The following is an 18,265-nucleotide window of genomic DNA, read 5'->3' on the forward strand; positions in this document are numbered from 1 at the left end:
CACGTGGCCATGTGCGTGCACCTCTGTGTCCAGATGTCCCCTTTTCATGACACAGTCATACTGGATTAGGGCTCACCCGAATGACCTCAGTTAATTGAATCACACCTGCAAGGACCCTATTTCTAAATAAGGTCACATTCACAGGTGCCAGGCTTAGGGCTTCCACTTTTTTGGGGAGGTCGGGGCACAATTCAGCCTCGACCGGGGTGCAGCACGTGGGGCTGGCAACATGCTCTCGAGCCCTTGATAGCTTTGCATTCTCTTGATAAACGTGTAAGAGTGTGAGGCCTTGTCCCTTCTTCAGAGACCAGATGCGCAGGCGACCTGCTCGTCACACAGGTGGCAGGTAGCAGAGCCAGGATCCAGTTCGGAGCCAGCTGGGGATCTTCCTGGAAAGGCCTGCGGCTCGCTTCTCAGGCCGTGGTGACTGCAGGGGACACCATGCCATGCCGGGAAATGTGAACCCACATTTCTCTCCCCAGTCCTCACAGGGTGCTTTCCAGCTCCGAGCAGACTCTGGGGCCCAGGAGAGGCCCGGGGTTCACTAAGGCGTGGAGGGGAGAGTGGGACAGCCCGCCGTTGGGGGCTGGGGTTTGCCATGCCCCGTTCCTCCTGCTGACTCTCCGGGGATCTATTCCTTTGCCTTCTCCCTCGGCTGCTTGGGGGACTGTCGTGTTCTCATTTCTCAGTTCTGTGAGCTCCTTGGCCATCGGGCCCAGGAATCCTGGATGGAAGGCCCAGGCCAGGTTCCAGGAGGACGGCCCCGAGGAGGTGGTTCCCCACGGTCCTGTGGAGAGAGGGGGGGTTCTTTTTATACCTAAACAGATGGGGTGCTGTGAACCAAACCCCACGTGGCTTCTGATCCAAAGGATAGGTTTAAGGATGCACGTCTCTCCAAGACTTGAGATTATACTCTTTTTAATTTTTTTAAATTAAATTAAATTAAAAAATATATATTTATTTATTTTACTTATTTATTTTTGGCTGCGTTGGGTCTTTGTTGCTGCACGTGGGCTTTCTCTAGTTGCGGTGAGCCGGGGGCTACTCTTCGTTGCGGTGCGCGGGCTTCTCATTGTGGTGGCTTCCCTTGTTGCGGAGCACGGGCTCTAAGCGCGTGGGCTTCAGTAGTTGTGGCACGCGGACTCAGTAGTTGTGGCTCGTGGGCTCTAGAGCGCAGGCTCAGTAGTTGTGGCGCACAGGCTTAGTTGCTCTGCGGCATGTGGGATCTTCCCGGACCAGGGCTCTAACCCGTGTCCCCTGCATTGGCAGGCGGATTCTTAACCACTGCGCCACCAGGGAAGTCCCTATACTCTTTTTTAAAAAATTGAAATGTAGTTGACATATAGCAATATTTTAGTTTCAGCTGTGCAACAGAATGATTCAATATTTGTGTGTATTGAGAAATGATCACACTGTAAGTCTAGTTAACATCTGTCACCACACAGTTAGAATATTTTTTCTTGTGATGAGACCTTTTAAGAGCTAGTTTCTTAACTACTTTCAGATACACAGCACAGTTTTAGTAACTGTAGTCACCATGCTGTACACTACATCCCCAGGACTTATTTATCTTTAATTGGAAGTGTGTACCTTTTGACCCCCTTCACCCATTTCCCCCCCCCACCCCGCCCCTGCCTCTGGTACCACCAATTTGATCTCTGTATTTATGAGCTCAGTTTTTATTTTTATTTTTTTTAAGATTCCACATATAAGTGAGCTTGAACAGTATTTGTTTTACTTGGTCTGACTTATCTCACTTAGTCTAATGCCTTCAGGGTCCACCCATGTTGTTACAAATGGCCAGATTTCCTTCTTTTTATGACTGAATAATAGTCTGTTGAATATATATACCACATCTTTATCCATTCATCCATTGATGGACACTTAGGTTGCTTCTGTATCTTGGCCATTGTAAATAATGATGCAGTAAACATGGGGGTGCAGACATCTTTTCAAGTTAGTTTTTTCATTTCCTTCAGATAAATACCCAGAAGTGGGATTGTTGGATCACATGGTAGTTCTTTTTTTTTATTTTATAAATTTATTTATTTATTTATTTTTGGCTGTGTTGGGTCTTCATTGCGGTGCGCGGGCTTCTCATTGTGGTGGCTTCTCTTGTTGCGGAGCACAGGCTCTAGGTGCGTGGGCTTCAGTTGTTGTGGCACATGGGCTCAGTAGTTGTGGCTTGCGGGCTCTAGAGCGCAGGCTCAGTAGTTGTGGCGCACGGGCTCAGTTGCTCCGTGGCATATGGGATCTTCCTGGACCAGGGCTCGAACCTGTGTCCCCTGCATTGGCAGACGGATTCTTAACCGCGGTGCCACCAGGGAAGTCCTGGTAGTTCTATTTTTAGTTTTTTGAGGAACCTCTGAATTGTTTTCCATAGTGGCTGCACCAATTGACATTCCCACCAATATTGCACGAGAGTTTCCTTTTCTCTGTGTCCTTTCCGACCATTACTGTTTCTTTTTGAAAATAGCCATTCTGATAGATGTGAGGTGATATCTCATTATGGTTTTGATTTGCAGTTCTCTGATGGTTAGGGATGTTGAGCACCTTTTCCTGTACCTGTTGGCCATCTGTACGTCTTCTCTGGAAAAAAGTGCCTATGCAGTTCCTCTGCCCATTTTTTAGTTGGATTCTTTGGGTTTTGCTCTAGAGTTCTATGAGTTCTTTATATATTTTTATATTAACCCCTTATCAGATATATGATTTACAGATATTCCTTCCCATTCAGTAGGTTGCTTTTTAATTTTGTTGATGATTTCCTTTGCTGTGCAGAAGCTTTTTAGCTTGATGTAGTCCTGCTTGTTTAGTTTTGCTTTTGTTGCTTTTGCGTTTGGGGTCAAATACAAATCATTGCCAAGACCAATGTCAAGGAGCTTATCACCTGTGTTTTCTTCTAGGAGTTTTATGGTTTCAGGTCCTACGTTCAAGTCTTTAATCCGTCTTGGGTTAATATTTGTATATGGTGTTAGTGGTTGAGTTTTATTCTTTTACATGAGGCTCTCCAGTTTTCCCAGCACCATTTATTGAAGAGACCGTTCTTTCCCCATTTTATATTCTTGACTCCTTTGTCATAAACTAATTGACCATACACATGTGGGTTTATTTATGGGCTCTCTTCTCTGTTCCATAGTCTATGTGTCTGTTTTTATACCACTACCATACTGTTTTGAATACCTTTGTGATATAGTTTGAAATCAAGGAGCATGATGCCTCCAATTTTCTTCTTCTTAAGATTGCTTTGGCTGTTTTATGGTTGACACGAATTGGAAGATAGTTTGTTCTATTTCTGTGAAAAATGAATATGTAATTTTGATAGGGATTGCATTGAATCTGTAGATTGCTTTGGGTAGTGGTAGTGTGGACATTTTAACAATATTAATTCTTCCAATGCATGAGCACAGAATATCTTTCCACTTTTTTGTGTCTTCTTCAGTTTTTTTCATCACTGTCTTATAAATAGTTTTCAGTGTACAGGTCTTTTATCTCCTTGGTTAAACTTATTCCTAGATATTTTATTCTTTGGGATGCAGTTGTAAGTGGGATTGTTTTCTTAATTACTCTTCCAATAGTTCACTTATTAGTGTATAGAAATGCAATAGATTTTTGTATGTTGATTTTGTATCCTGCAACTTTGTTGATTAGTTCTAACAGTTATTTGGTGGTCTTTAGGGTTTTCTATAGAAACTTTGTCATTTGCAAATTGTAACAGTTTTACTTCTTCCTTTCTAATTTGGATGCCTTTTATTTCTTTTTCTTGCCTAATTGTCCTGGCTAGGATTTGTAGTACTATGCTAATTAAAACTGGCAAGAGTGGCCATCCCTTTCTTGTTCCTGATCTTAGAGGAAAAGCTTTCAGCTTTTCACCATTGAGTATGCTGTTAGCTGTGGGCTTGTCATATATGGCCTTTATTATGTACATTCCCTCTATACCCACTTGTTGAGAGTTTTTATCATAAATGCATGTTGAATTTTGTCACATGCTTTTTCTGCATCTGTTGAGATGGTCATATGATTTTTATCCTTCATTTTGTTACTGTGATATGTCACATAGATTTTGTGGCTGTTGGAACCATCCTTGCAACCATGGAATGAATCCTACTTGATCATGGTGCATGTATTTAACATGTAGTTGAATTCAGTTCGCTAATATTTTATTGAGGAGGACATATTCTAACAGGGCTTCTTAACCTGTTGTGTGCCATGGACCTCTTCTTGGAGTAATGTTTTCAAATGCCCAAAATAGAATATAGAGGGTTACGAAGGAGTTCAGTTATTTTATTTTATTTTATTTTATTTTGCGGTATGCGGGCCCCTCACTGCTGTGGCCTCTCCCGTTGCGGAGCACAGGCTCTGGATGCACAGGCTCAGCGGCCATGGCTCACGGGCCCAGCCGCTCCGCAGCATGTGGGATCTTCCCAGACCGGGGCACGAACCTGTGTCCCCTGTATCGGCAGGCGGACTCTAAACCACTGCGCCACCAGGGAAGCCCAGTTCAGTTATTTTAAATACAGCTCTCCCTATGGACAACCTGCTATTCTAGACTGTGGAAAGAGCTGCTGAAGTGGCCCTTGCTGCCCCCAGGGGCCGCCAGTGGGTAGCTGGGTCCGGGTCAGGGCAAATTTGAGTGAGCAGTAGTCAGGTGAATGTGGGGAGGGGCTCAGGTAGGATAGGGTGGCGGGCCTGGGGGAGGCTGTGTGGCCTGGGCTGAGAGTCCAGCTCTGTGTCTGCCAACTGTGTGACCCGAGTGAGCAAGGGAATGGCTGTGGTGACAGTTGCAGCAACAGTAGCAAACGCTTCCTTCCAGAGCATCCACTGTGCCTAGGTGCTGTCCGCAGCAGCACAGCATTGAGCCCTCCACCCTCCCACCAGCCCCGGGAGCTGGGGCCTCTCACTGCCATTGGCTGGCAGGAGCCTGGGCCTGGAGGAGTTCAGTGACCTACCCAGAATCTGGCTGCCCCCCCTGGGTGCCGGGCACCGACAGGGTTGCCACCCCTGTCGGAAAGCCCCTCACATGCTCTGCTGCTCTCTCTGCCGCCGTGTGTCCCCAGGGCCACTGCCCCCTCCTCTTCCTCAGATTCAGCCTCCTTTGTCACCCAGCTCCATGCTCAGCCGCCTCTGCGGTCTCCCTGGGCTGCCCACCCGGGCCGGGTGGTCTTGTCCTTGCCCATGTGCTATAGCGGCCACCAGAACCCAGATGGCACCTTCCCTAGGGGTGCTTTGGGCCTTGAGGCAGCCGTGGTGCCACCCTGTGTCCCCTTGTCAGACGCAGGCTTCTCGTGCAGGCGGGTTGTCCAGACAGGCTGGAGTGGCTAGAGAGGGTGACAGCCCTGACAGTCCAGGTGAGGGGTCACGGGAAGAACAGGGGATAGAGGACACAGATGTTGACGGGGACGGACCGCAGAGATGGGCAGGAAGGGCCTCCTGGGGGGGTGACACAGAGACTCCTTGCTTGCTTGGGGGTCTGAGGGGCTGTTCCCTGGGTGGGGGGCACAGAGGGGACAGGTGTCGCCCAAGCTGCAGTGAGCATGAGCTGGGTGGTTGGAGGTGGGGACTCGTAGCCCGGGCAGCAGTGGCCGGTGGCCAGGGTGGCCGTGTGGGGAGAAGAGAGGGAGTATTGGGGCTGGGCTGGGGGCCTGGGTGCTGCTGTTCCTGGTCACACCTCCCGACCTGACCCGCGGGGCCTCTGCACGCCCTTTCAGCCCAGGACACGCTCTCGCCCTGCCCAGTGGCTCCCAGCAGGCAGGGAGCATCTTCAAGGCCAGATGCAGCATCATTTCGTCCCCCGTGCCCCAGGCCCTGCAGTGGGGAGGTCTCCCATCGCTGGCCCACTCTGCTCATGGGCTGTCATGCATTGTCTTCCGACATTACTGAGTACGTCCCGTGGTCCAGCCACGGTGCAGCACGCCGAGTCCCCATGCTAATGGGGATCGCCCTCCAGGGTGGGGAGGACAGGCTTTAACTGAACACACAGGAAACTGTCCAGAGTGGAGGTGGTGGGGGCCCGGGGGGGTCTGTCTGTCCTGCTCAGCTGGCCCCAGGTCAAGGGCAGGGCTGGTGTCCAGGGCTCAGGGGTGTCTCTGGAACAGCTGATTAGCCATTGGCTGATGCATCACTGTGGTGACCCACAGCATCAGAAGGGCAGCCCACACCCACGGCTTGATGGTGTGTCCGATGTCCATGAGGCCTGATCGTTATCTGTACCCCGAGCTCTCTATGCAAGGCCTGGAATACAAGAAATGGCTAATTTAAAATGAAGGTGATGCATGCTTGTGGTGAAAAATGAAAATGGTACAAAAAGTTGTCCAGGGTAAAGTGACTCTGCTGACTGCTCATCACCAGAGGCCTCCCGGTTCTGTGTTCCGTGCCTCCTTCTGGAGACGGTGCCCGTGTACAGTGGCCTGCGGGCCTGTATGTGTGTCTGTGTGCATCTGTGTGTGGGTATGTCTGCGTGGCTGCCCCCTCAGCCGTGCTGATGGTCCCGCCCCCGCCCACAGGTCTCCGTGCTGGTGCTCTTTGCCCTGGCCTTCCTCACCTGTGTCGTCTTCCTGGTCGTCTACAAGGTGTACAAGTATGACCGTGCCTGCCCTGACGGCTTCGTCCTCAAGGTAAGCTCCCCCCATCCCCTGGGCCCCCGATGCCTTTGCGCCTTGTCCCCCCACATGACTCACGACAGAGCGGCAGGGGCGGTGAGGGGGCCTGGCGGGAGCTCCTCATGGGGACCCTGCAGGCAGGGAAGCGGGGTCATGGCGGGGCCTGTGAAAGGGAGGCTCCTGTCTGCAGGCCCAGCACATCCCCTGGGGGGCAGTGAGTGATGAGGGGACATGCCAGGAATCAGAGGTCCTGGGAGAGGAAGACCTGCACCACCACTCGGGGGTTTGGGAGCAGGGCCGGGCGACCCCAGCCCCCCTGACCGCAGAACCTGGTCTGCCCGCCATGCCACTGGGCTCTCCACGCTAGATGCTCGCTTTGCTGATGTGATGATGCCTCCTTCCCCAGAGGCTCCAAGTGGCAGAGAAGCAGACACATGGGGCCGCAGGATTAAGGGGAGAAAAATAAGGGAGGGGGCGGGGTGGAGGAAGCAGGAGTGAAACGCACGGGCCGTGGACTTGCTCCCGTGTCCCATACACTCAGCACCCGGGCCCCCTTTTGGTTCTGAATTTCCCAGAGCCAGTGCGAAGAGGAAAACATGATCAGTCCCAGGATTTGGTGCCGCTGGAATGAAAGCAGAACCCGGTCCTGTGTGCTACTGGGCACGAGAACAAGCCCGGTCGCCCGCTGCCACTGGGCGGCTGCGGTTTGGGTGCTGCTGATGTGAGGGACACAGGCCCTTGTATGGGTTCCCCCTTCCACAGCTTCAAGGCTTCTGACACTTGAGCCCTTCTGCGCTCGGCGAGTGTGCGTTTTGTGCCCACCACGTAAGAGGCCCGTGGGGGCGCCGTGCAGGGACCTGGGGAAGGGCGTCTGGGCAGGGGGTAGCCCCCCGCCCCTTCCACCAGCCCGTGCACACCCCGGGCTGGGGCTGGAGGAGTTATGATCTGTTGGGAGGCTCAGGAGACACCATGGTTTAAAGGAGTTTGATCCAGAGGGCTGGAACTTCGAGGAAGGCAGCACATGAGCTGATGCTGGAGGACGGCAGGGCTGAGCCAGGTGGGCGAGGGGAGGAGCAGCGCACAGGTGCTGGCTGGGCCGGTCCGTACATGGTCCTTGTTGGGGAAGAGCCGGCTGTGGCCAGACTGGAGTGCCGGCCAGAGGCCCCTGGAGGAGAGGGAGGTGATGGGATGGCCACTCAGGTGGCTGGGGAGGCTGCCGATCGGAAGGGAGTGACCGGAGGCTGCTGCAGGCGACCGGGGAAGAGATGGGGGTCTAGACCGGTCTGGGTGCTGCGGATGGAGCAGGAGTGACTCTGGGAGGCTGGGGCGGGGCAGGGGGGGAGGACCTGAGGTCAAGGGGGAGGAGCCAAGGTGACACAGGAGCCACGCCCTGATGGAAGCCAGGTGCACGGAGGACCACTTCCCTGGGGACTGGAGTCCTCGTCCAGGCAGATGGCTCCCATACCTGCGGTGCAGCCACAGCCCCACCAGGAGGATGCAGGGCTTCCTTCCGGGCTCGTTCTCTCTGTGCCTGAGACGGAGGCAGGAGTGGTCCCAAACTGCCTTCCCCGTCCTGCAAGGCCAGGTTCTGCTAGATAACCTGGTCCAGGTGGAGCCAGGGAGATGAGGCCCAGTCCTCGGACTCACAGCAGCGTTGGACAGCAGGTGTGTGTATGTTTAAAAGGCTCTTCAGGTGGTTCCAGTGCACAGCCAGCCTTGGGGATTTAGAGCCCCTGAGACACTGTTCCGCCTCTGGGGACTTGGCATTTTCCACTGGCATCTAATGGGTGGTGTCCTTCCTGGAGAACGTCACTGGGAGGGCTGGGGAGCTGCTGCCCTGTATCCCACGGTCCTCGGGCTAAGGCTGGAGAAGGGAAGGTGTGAGTGTGTGTGTGTCCCCTTCCTCCCTCCTTTCTGCATGTTCATTCATGTGCATCACATGCCACCACCCGACAGTTTACAAGGGGCTTTTAACTAAGATCTCTGATGCTCCCAGAAACCCTGTGGGGTAGATGCGGGGATTTAAAAAGGCAGATGTGGGCTGGAGAGGATTCTAGGTTTCTTTTTTTTTTTTTTAAAACCATGAAGTCACTGGATGAGTGTTACAGGAAGGTCTTAAACATAATGGGAGGAAACTGCCCCAGACCCTACAAGGTGTTTACAGTTGGGTGCTCCTCGTAGGCTGACTGGCTTTCGGGGAGCTTGCACATGAGGTTTAATAGCTAGGCCTCCTGGACCGAGGGCCAGGGCTGTTGGGACACTTTCCTGGGTTCCCTCACCCGTCCAGTTATCGTTTCATGTTAGAAGCTCTGTGACCTCCCTGAGCTCACCCACGGCTGACATGTGTTTCTGTTGGGATCTCTCCAGCCAAAGGGGGCAGGTCACAGCTTCCCCAGAGCTCCCACCCCATCCTACTCCCGCGTGGCTCCCGGACACCCCTGGAAGCCGTCTTCCCCCGGGGTCTTGCCTGCCGCCAGCACGCCCCCCGCAGTGCCTCCCCAGCACCCCCGTCTTACAGCCTCGCTGTGTGGGTGGCAGCGGGACCGCCTGTCCTGGGTGCCTGGAGGGCAGGGCTGCCCCATCCCGTCTGGAGGCCTGCCCTAGCCTGGAGCAAAGTCACTCACTGCCCAGCAGGTGTTGGTGGCCTCAGCAGGTGTTGGTGGCCTCAGCAGGTGTTGGTGGCCTCAGCAGGTGTTGGTGGCCTCAGAATGTCTTGCCAGACCCTGTGCTGGTGGCAAGGACAGAGTGAAGGGGAGGTGGCAGTGCAGGTGGGGGAGGAGGGTGGCCGCTGGCCTGCTGGACAGGGGCCAGTTCACCTGCAGGGCCAGCCCTGGGCTGAACAGACGGTTTGCCCCTGCATAGTGGCCAGGCTCCCCAGTGCCCAGGCGTGTCAGGACGCCGATGACAGAAGGGCATGCATGACCTCAGCGGTGCCCCTGTGGGCTTTTAAATCTTTGCTGTCCGCTGTGCTGCGCTGACTGCAGTCCTCACAGCAGCCCGGGCGGTGACTCATCAGCCCCTTTCTATAGACGAGGGAACTGAGGCTCAGGCAGAACGTGGACTCGGCCTGTAACGTGACCTCCTGCTCCTGCTGGCCTCAGCCCACAGAAACGCTGCATAGCGCAGTGCCGGGCCGTAAACACACTGCGTCCCTTTGTCACTTCTTTCCTGGAAGTAGCTAGCTGGCAGGTGTTTCTAGTCTATATTTCAGGGTCAATGACCTGGTAAGGAGACCAGTTCTCCGTGGGGCAGGGCGGTATCAGGGCTGCGGGGAAAGCCTGCGTCTATTATTTTCCCTTCCATATCTTCACTAAACCAGCGTCAGTGAGCCATGCATCTCTGAGAGGCCCTGGCTCAGGGAACAGAGGCGGATGGATGGATTTGCTGTCAAATTCAACTTATTTATAAACCTCTGCCAGATCCCAGAGCTGTCTAAACCCCCTGCCCCCAAACCACATCCCTTCCTGCACCACCTGCCATCCTCCCAGACCCGTGAGTGATGAAATAGTAGCCAGGTGGGCCAGGGCTGGGCCAGGCATGACGCCATCACATCCGCCAGTCACCACGCCAGGTAGCGCTGCCCTCCCTCTGCCGAGTGGCCACACCTGCCCCTTCCTAGTGTGAGCAGCAGAGCTGGATCCTGATGGGAGGCCACGGGGTGGGCACGGGGCTGCAGGGCCTGTGGTATCCCCAGGGCCTGGCCCAGAACTGGCGTGAGCGGCTCTGCACCCGATGGGCAGCCCACCTGTGGGAGAGCCTGTTAACCTCAGGCTGACGCTCCTTTTCGCAGACACAGGGCTGGGTGACCCCTGCAAGAAGCATCCGGACGGAGAGGGAGCTCGCTCACTTACAGGTGGAACAGGAGGCCCTGGGTCACACTCGGTCAGGCCTCTACATTGGCTCAAATGGGAGCTTTTCTAAGACCGAGATGTGGTCCCTTCTCTCGTCCACAAATCATCTGTTCGGCCCTGAGTGGCTGCTCCCGATACCAGGCAAATGGACCCGCACAGTGGGGAGGCCTCCCGGTCCAGTGGGTGACGTGCCGCCTGGTGCCCGAACAGGGCCTGACGAAGGCTGTGGCGTTCACTGGGTTCCCCTGGTCCTGGCCTCAGCAGCTCCTCCAGGGCAGCACCTCCCCCTTCCAGCCCAGCCCCCTGAGCCCTGCGGACAGAGCTCCGCCACACCCACCTCTGAGGATGCTGAGAGCCCAGGCGGGACCGGGTGTGCCGGGCTGGGGCCTGACGAACGCTGGCTGAACTTGAAGCTGCCAGGGCGTACGTACAGTCCTGCTCCGGCGCCCTGGGGGGACCTCGCTGCCTTCTCACTGTTCTGCCTTTGGGCTGAGCAGTCACCATCGGCAGCTTTGCGGGTGGCGGGGCGACGTCTGGAGTGCACTGAGCAGAGGCCCGGGTTGGAGCTCGGTTCCCACATTGCCCTGTGGTCCCTTCCCCTCTCTGCATCTCACTTGCTGTGACTGAAATGGGACTAACAGCTCACAGGGAGACATCGTGCCCGGAAGGCACTTGGCCACCTGTCAGAAGGAACCGGTATGGTGGCAGGGCTGGGATGTGGAGACGGGCCTTGGGTCTGCAGAAAGACCCCAAGGAGCAGCCCCTTAACAAGGAGACAGAACTAACCTGCCTTTAGCTTCTGGAGGCTGAAGAAACCCGGGTCGGGCAGGGACAGGGCTCCCAGAGGAGGTCCCCCCGTGCATCCCAGGCTGGCGCCCACGTCCACAGGGTAGTAGCCACCACCGGCCATCCTGGTGACCATCAGAGACTCTGTCACGGTCTCCATGCTGGGCTCACGCAGAGAGGCAGCGGAGTGCGTCGAGCAGCAGGGTGTCCTGCTGGGCCCCAGGAGTTGGTAGAATCCTGGCTGCGCTCTTGCCAGCGAGGTAGCCTTGGCTGAGATGCTGCTCGGGGGTGCTAGCCGGACCTTGCGGGCGGTGCTGGGAATTGGGGGGGTTCAAAAGTCTCCCTGGTGACTGTGAAGGTAGCCAAGGCCCAGGACCCTTGTTCCTGCAGTCTCCCTTCACTGTGTGACAGGGAGACCTTGGCGTTCCTGTAATGCTTTGGTTGCTTAGAGACACATGTAACGTGCCTTCTTCCGCCAGATGGAAGGTTTCTCTCTCTCCCTCTCATTAAAGCCGCAGCTGGCAGGCAGTGGGGCTCCCTGAGGTCCTCCTGGAGCCCCGATGCTGTTGTGTTGCGCTGCCAGCCCCCAGGGTGTTGTCCCTCTCCAGGCAGGTTAGTCCAGGCGATCAAAGCCGCTGAGAAGGGAGCGGTGGAGGGCAGGCAGCTTCCCTGTGGAGCCTCCCAGAACCTGCTCCTGTCACAGCCCCGCACACCCCGTTGACCAGAAGGTAGCCCCATGGCTTCTACTGGCTGCCGGGAGGGCTGAGAAGCGTGTCGCGAGCTGGGCCCCACGCGCCCGCCTGCCACTGGGAGAAGGGTGGGGGGAGGCAGAGTGCAGCCCGTGACCCCTTCCTCAGGGCCTGGCGAGCAACGTGTGGAGATGGGGTGGGCGGCGGCTTAGCCCGGCTGCTGGATGGACAAGGGAAGGCAGCCTAACTTTTTGGGGGCCCTAGACCCCCGGTGAGCGGACGAGAGCTAGGGACTGACCTCCCCACCCCCGGCCTCCCCAGGGTTCCACGGGCTGTAGGGAAGTGCCTCTCCCTTAGCGGACAGCTGCCCCCCGAGAGCCCCCCACCCTCAAGTGCCCTCATGGGGTCCTCGTGGCTTCCTGGGCTCTCTGGATCTCCAGGTCACACTCACAGCTCCCTACCAGGCCCTTGCAGGTGGTGTGTCCTGACCCCCCAACCCTTGCCTTCTCCCCAGCGTTTGTGCCCTGCGGCTCCGCACCCTCTGCTCCGGCCGCGGGCCTCTCTGCAGCCTGCGTCCCCATCCTCCTGCCCCGAGGACCAGCTCCTTTGGGTCAAGTGCCCCCAACCCCTGCCCCCAGGAGCCTTTCTGACTCCCTTCCTTCGCTGTTTGAATATGTTGCTTCTGGTGGACATGTCAAAAGTTCCATTGTTGGGCTTCCCTGGTGGCACAGTGGTTGAGAGTCTGCCTGCCGATGCAGGGGACATGGGTTCGTGCTCCGGTCCGGGAAGATCCCACATGCCGCGGAGTGGCTGGGCCCGTGAGCCATGGCCGCTGGGCCTGCGCGTCCGGAGCCTGTGCTCCGCAACGGGAGAGGCCACAGCAGGGAGAGGCCTGCGTACCGCAAAAAAAAAAAAAAAAAAAAAAGCAAAAGTTCCATTGCTTTCTAGGAGTTTTAAAATAAATGGCAACGAGTGTAAGATCTTTAAAGAAGCAAGAAGGCCTGCTGTGTAAGTCCCGTCACCACGGCCTTGTACAGATGTCCATCCCGTTACCATGCAATCAGTGTCAGGCAGTCAGCTCATCTCTGAGTTTCCTCCAAGCCCAGGGAAGTGCTCAGTGACCACGGGTTGGGTGCTACCTGGAGACTCACGGGCCTCCCTCCTGCATCGGTGCATGCTTGTCTTTCAGAACACCCAGTGCATCCCAGAAGGCTTGGAGAGCTACTATGCGGAGCAAGACTCCAACGCCCGGGAGAAATTTTACACTGTCATCAACCACTACAACCTGGCCAAGCAGAGCATCACCCGCTCGGTCTCGCCGTGGATGTCAGTTCTGTCAGAAGAGAAGCTCTCAGAGCAGGAGACTGAGGCTGCTGAGAAGTCCGCTTAGCGAGATGGGCAGGTTCCTTACAGTGTCACTTGAAGGTAACAAAGGGACTTTGAGGGACATTTCATTAGATATAATTACTGATAATTTAGAGGTTACTCATGTATGGTGCAACTGCTTCTGTTTGCTAATGCTGCTCTGCAAATACAGCTTGCTGCAGACCACCCACGGGCATAAAATCAAGTGCATATCAGCATTGCTAAAAGAGCTCTGACACCACTTTCCATGGTAAAGAATCTTAATTTAGCAACTTTACTGGGATTTATTGGATGCTGTCAAAAAATAAATTTACACTGGATATGCAAGGGGATCGGACTTCAGATAAATGATGCATTTTGTGGGATTGATTTTTTTTAAACCACCTTGCCATTTGCAAACCTTACACCATAGCCATATCTAGAGTGATCCCTTGCTTTGCCAAGAGCAAGCTGTACTGCACGTTTCTTCCCACCCCCCCACCCCCCGCCAATGGCAATAGTGCCAGTGGTCAAGATGCACCATAGTGAGCGTCAGAGGGAAGGAAGGAAAGATGCCATCAGGCCACAGTTGTGCCCTCACCTGCCCCGTGCTCACTCCTGAGTGCGCAGGCACTGCAGCAGGTCGGCTCGGGCAGGGGTCACTGCTGCAGGCAGAACGCTGCCTCTCGGTACAGAGGGCGCCCACTGGGCAGGGGAGCCGTGTTTCCCCCAGTACATGTGGACTGGGTCAGAGCATGTGAGGTGGGGACTCTGGGAAGAGGGGACCCTGGGCCACAGGCTGCAGAACCCGTCACCCTGTAGCTAGTCCGTCTGCTCTGTGATGGGCTGAGTAGGAATGAAACCTACAGGCCCTTTTGTTCACATCTATTATGAATAAGTTTGCACCGACAGCCGTATTAGCTACTTAGTTTTAAAACAATTAGCTGGGTGAGAAAAGTGAAAGTGTAATTGCTGGTAAGCCAAGGCTACTTTAATTTTTATTTTGTGGGGCAGATGTAACTCCTTTGATGTAAGAAACAGGCAGGAAAGGCTGGGAGGGGGGCTGGCATCGCACCTTGCAAGTCCAATTATGACATTTTCATTCACAATCTTTGTAAGACAATTACGTTTCAACCTGAATCTTGACATTAAGTATATGTTTACAAAATTGCCAATTAGATAAACTAAATGTGTAAGATGATTAAATAGAAAAAAAGATGTTCATGGACATTTTCTTCCATGTTATTTAAATGTGTTGTTTCTGGTGGACATGTCACAAGTTTCACTGTTTTTTTAGATCAAAAATAAATGACAAATAGTGCAAGATCTGTTGCGAACAAGCATGGTGGTCATGGCCGACTCCATTACTGTTTCCTGAAATGTGCTTCCAAAACATACAGTATATTTTATTATCAAGGGTGTTGTTTGGCAACAATGACCATGACCTCGGAGCAGTGGGTGGGCGTAGAGTCATGGATGTTGTGAAGCTGTGCTGACGCATAAGAGCAATAACTACATGCCAGAACTTCTTCTGTGTAGAGATATCATCTATCAGCAAATTCCAGCCCATGTCAATGCAGTGTCAAGGCAACCCTGTTTGTATTTTCTAGGAGACATGTATTTTATTGACTGTAAGCTCATTCACATGTAACTTTTGACATTTTCACTCTGTGCAAATAAAGAACACAGGATCCCTGTGATGCTCCCCGGACTGTCTGTGCAGAGCCCTCGAACCCACACCCTGGGGGCCCAAGCGCACCGGGCGCTTTCTGCACAGATGTGGCGGCAGATGCCTTGTGCCTGAGTAGAAGCGGGCGTTCCTGATTCCTGGGGCTCGGCTGGGTGGAGAGGCCCAAGTCCTTCTCTGGACGAAGCTCCGTGGGCCCCAGTGGCCGGAAGTCGGGCCTTCCCTACCCCCTGCCATCTCCATCAGGAGAGTGTTGGGGGCAGCAGTTCTGGGGGGAGCCAGGTCCCGTCCCCACACTTCTTCGCGGACAGGAGGCAGGTGGGCCCGCACTGACTTTCTAGCCTTAGACCCACCAACAATACATTAAATGGCTGTAGTTGTATTCACTAGACTCACAGGGCGAAGGTGATATCTTTTCTACCGCACGATGAGTCTGTGTATCAGTTGGCTGAGGCGGACAAGAAGCCACAGGAAACAATCCATCATCTGCTGTGAGGAGCTACTGGCCAGCGCTCTTCCTGCTGCCCCCGGGAGGGAAAGGCCGGCGCCTCCTCCAAGCCTGAGACGTCTGTGGAGCAGGAGGCCCGCGTGCCCCGCTCCCCGGGGAGGCCCCGTCAGGTGCAGGAATAATCACCCTCCCGGTTCCTTCCCTCTGGCCGCAGGATTGCGACGCAGACCACTTTTAGTTGTGTTGTTTTCTTTTTCAGCTACTAAATGGGCTTAAAACCACAAGTCGGGTGTCCCTTTTGTGAGTACATATCTCAGTGCCCCCTCCCCACCGATGGCTCCAACGCCAGGGACCACGACAGCATGCCCAGCGCGCCGTCTCCCGGGTGTGGCCGCCTAGCTGTCGTACCAGTCGAGGAAGAGCAGGGAGAAGGAGCACATCACCAGGAAGAAGAGCACCCACACGCGGAAGCCGGCGTTGTTCTTGATGGCCTGGGGGCGGGGCACGGGGGGGTTAGGCTTGAAGGGCTCTCAACTGCCGCGTGTGTCTGCACATGCTCTCCCTGCGGGGCTCTAACTGTGTGGACTGCTCAAGCCTATGCTTACCTTGCACAGATGGCTTAATTATTAAGCAAAACCAAAACGTGGGTTTAAAGTCTGTTAGACAAATGGGCTGCATCTCCCTCTCTGGTTAGCCATCATGTGGAGATCATGCACGATTCTCCCAGGAAAAATGGCTCATGTCCACCCCAGGGTTAAACCCACACAGACAGGATGAGAGCGTGTGTCCACTACCCTGACGTGTGTTTCCTAGTAGTGCGATGGCAGTGGTGGTCTAAGAACGGTCCCACGTCAACCCAAACCTGAAGACTGCACTCAGAAAATAAAGTCCACTCAACAGAGTCTACTGTGGTAGCCCTGTAAACAGCGACCAGGGCTCTGGGTCCTTGGAGGGTGTCCCACAGGCCTCTCCTGTGGGGCCCAACCCGGACTCAGGGAGGGACCCCTGTGCCCCAGCTGGCTGCTCTGCAGGGCAGTGAGTGGGGTCCTGGGCTTGGCAGGGTGGAACGGGCCCATCCAGCGCACAGTCCTGAGACCAGCCCTGTGCACGTGGCCCTGACCGGGTGGACACTACGGCCTGGACTCAGCGCCCCTCCAAATCAGACACGGTGCCCCAAGAGTACCCACCTCTCTGATGTCTTCATTGCCCTCCTTGATATTCTCAGTTGCTCCTACTACTAATTGGTGAATATTGTCAATCTCAGCTTCCTGTCGGGGGAGAAGAGCAGATAAATACAACCGCCACCTCCTTCCCCGAGTGTATGTCACGACAGTAACAGTAGCTGACACTTACTAAGTGCTGGGGCTTTACACACCATGAACCCATGGGTCCTCATAGCACCCAACAGGCAACACTCTCATTTACAAGAGGGAAACTTAAAGCATAGAGAAGCCCAAAGTCACACAGCACCCAAGTTGCAGGACTGGGACTGGACCCGGTGCCTGTGCTCCCTCCACCCTGGCTGGCCACCTTCCTCCACTCACTGGACAGGAAGAGTTCAATCGCAGGGTGGCTACCACATGCCAGGGGCTTCAAAGCACATGTGGCTCTAAAACATACATGCTGGCTTCAAAATGGCACTTTGTATATCACCATTTTCTCTCTCTCTTAAAAAAAAAAAAAAAAAAAGCTAAAACTTAAAAATCAAAATGGTATGCAGGATGTTTGCAAAAATTTTACTCCAAATACTTGGAAAGCTTAAACATGGGATCCTGGGCTTACACGGGAGTGGCTGGCTCATCACCCACCATTGCACCCCTGCACCAGCTGTGAACCACACTGAGGTCTAAGGAGCAGGCCTATCTCTCCCTCTAGGCGGTGGGGAGGGAATATAGACGAGTGTGGGTTTTAGGGAAACCTGACTGATACAGTACCGCAGAGAGGAAATCGACCTTCAGCCATCCGATTCCCAGCAGTGAATGCCACATAGTCTAAGGACCTGAGGGCCAAGGACTGCTTTGCTCCAAAATCTCGCTTTTTTAGAGAATCTCCAAGTGGGAGCTGACTGACCACGGCCACTGTTCCCATGAGAGGATGGCTAAGAACCACCTTGCAACATACATGAGGAAGCCCAGACAGACTCAGCTCTTCTCAGGTCTTAGAAACCCCGAGGGAGCCAGGCAGGGCTCAGCCTGGCTGAGCACCCACTTGTCCTTAGAGGCAAAGGACAAATCCCTGCAAATCCCTCCCAGGTCGAGGCCCAGAGCCCTGGGGGTGACACAGGGTGGGGCCCTGAGTGGCTCTCTGCCACCCCCTGGGGCACATGTCCAGAACCCTGGGACTGCTGCTTCCTAACCGAGAACCAGCCCCCAACTGAGAATCAAATGTGAAGGGCAATCAGTGCTCCTCAGTGGCTGGGCTGAGTGTAGGAGCAGAAGCAATGGTCGAGAAAAGTAAGGGCTTTTAGTGCACTTGGGCCCCAGGACCTCAGAGTACTTTGCTGCATGTAAGCAGCCCTGCTGTAGTGAAGGCCCCTGGCCCGTGGCTCTGGCCGCGCTAGTGAACAGTGCATTACCCAGGTCTGCCACAGCCATGCCCACAAACAACAACGGCTCCTGGTTCCAGGACTGAGAGCCTGAGGGGGCCCGGATCCCATTCGCCACCAGAGAGTGACGCAGGTGACCTTAGCCCCGCTTTGCTGAGGGGGAAAGGGCTCACATCACATGACGCGTGACGGGAACCGGGTGGGGGCCGTCTGTCTGACTCCATCTGGGCTCTGAGCTCCTCCCGCCATGCCGAGCTGCCTCTAAGGACAAGTGGGTGCTCTGAGCGGGAGACATCTGACTGAGCTGTTTTCTGTGTCC

General features: G+C 54.8%; 2 protein-coding genes across 3 annotated transcripts in view; one reads left to right on the top strand and one right to left on the bottom strand.

Moving 5' to 3' along the window:
* Positions 1–14,606, top strand: part of NSG1 (neuronal vesicle trafficking associated 1) — a 31,230-nt gene extending 16,624 nt beyond the window's left edge. Inside the window, exons 4-5 of the mRNA XM_081240584.1 lie at positions 6,501–6,611; positions 13,112–14,606. Coding sequence (XP_081096710.1) covers positions 6,501–6,611; positions 13,112–13,312 — 312 coding nt within the window. The 3' untranslated portion in view covers positions 13,313–14,606. The remainder of the gene's footprint in view (positions 1–6,500; positions 6,612–13,111) is intronic.
* Positions 14,607–15,755: 1,149 nt separating this feature from the next.
* The window catches only part of STX18 (syntaxin 18), a 119,577-nt gene continuing 117,067 nt past the window's right edge, over positions 15,756–18,265 (bottom strand). For both annotated transcript variants that reach the window (XM_081240565.1, XM_081240566.1), the window contains exons 10-11: positions 16,589–16,669; positions 15,756–15,892 (exon numbers count right to left, since the gene is read on the bottom strand). In XM_081240565.1, the coding sequence (XP_081096691.1) occupies positions 15,797–15,892; positions 16,589–16,669 (177 nt within the window). In that variant the 3' untranslated portion in view covers positions 15,756–15,796. The remainder of the gene's footprint in view (positions 15,893–16,588; positions 16,670–18,265) is intronic.

The sequence above is a fragment of the Mesoplodon bidens genome, assembly GCF_964165515.1.
Source record: "Mesoplodon bidens genome assembly, chromosome: 1".
In the NCBI taxonomy this organism is placed as follows: domain Eukaryota; kingdom Metazoa; phylum Chordata; class Mammalia; order Artiodactyla; family Ziphiidae; genus Mesoplodon; species Mesoplodon bidens.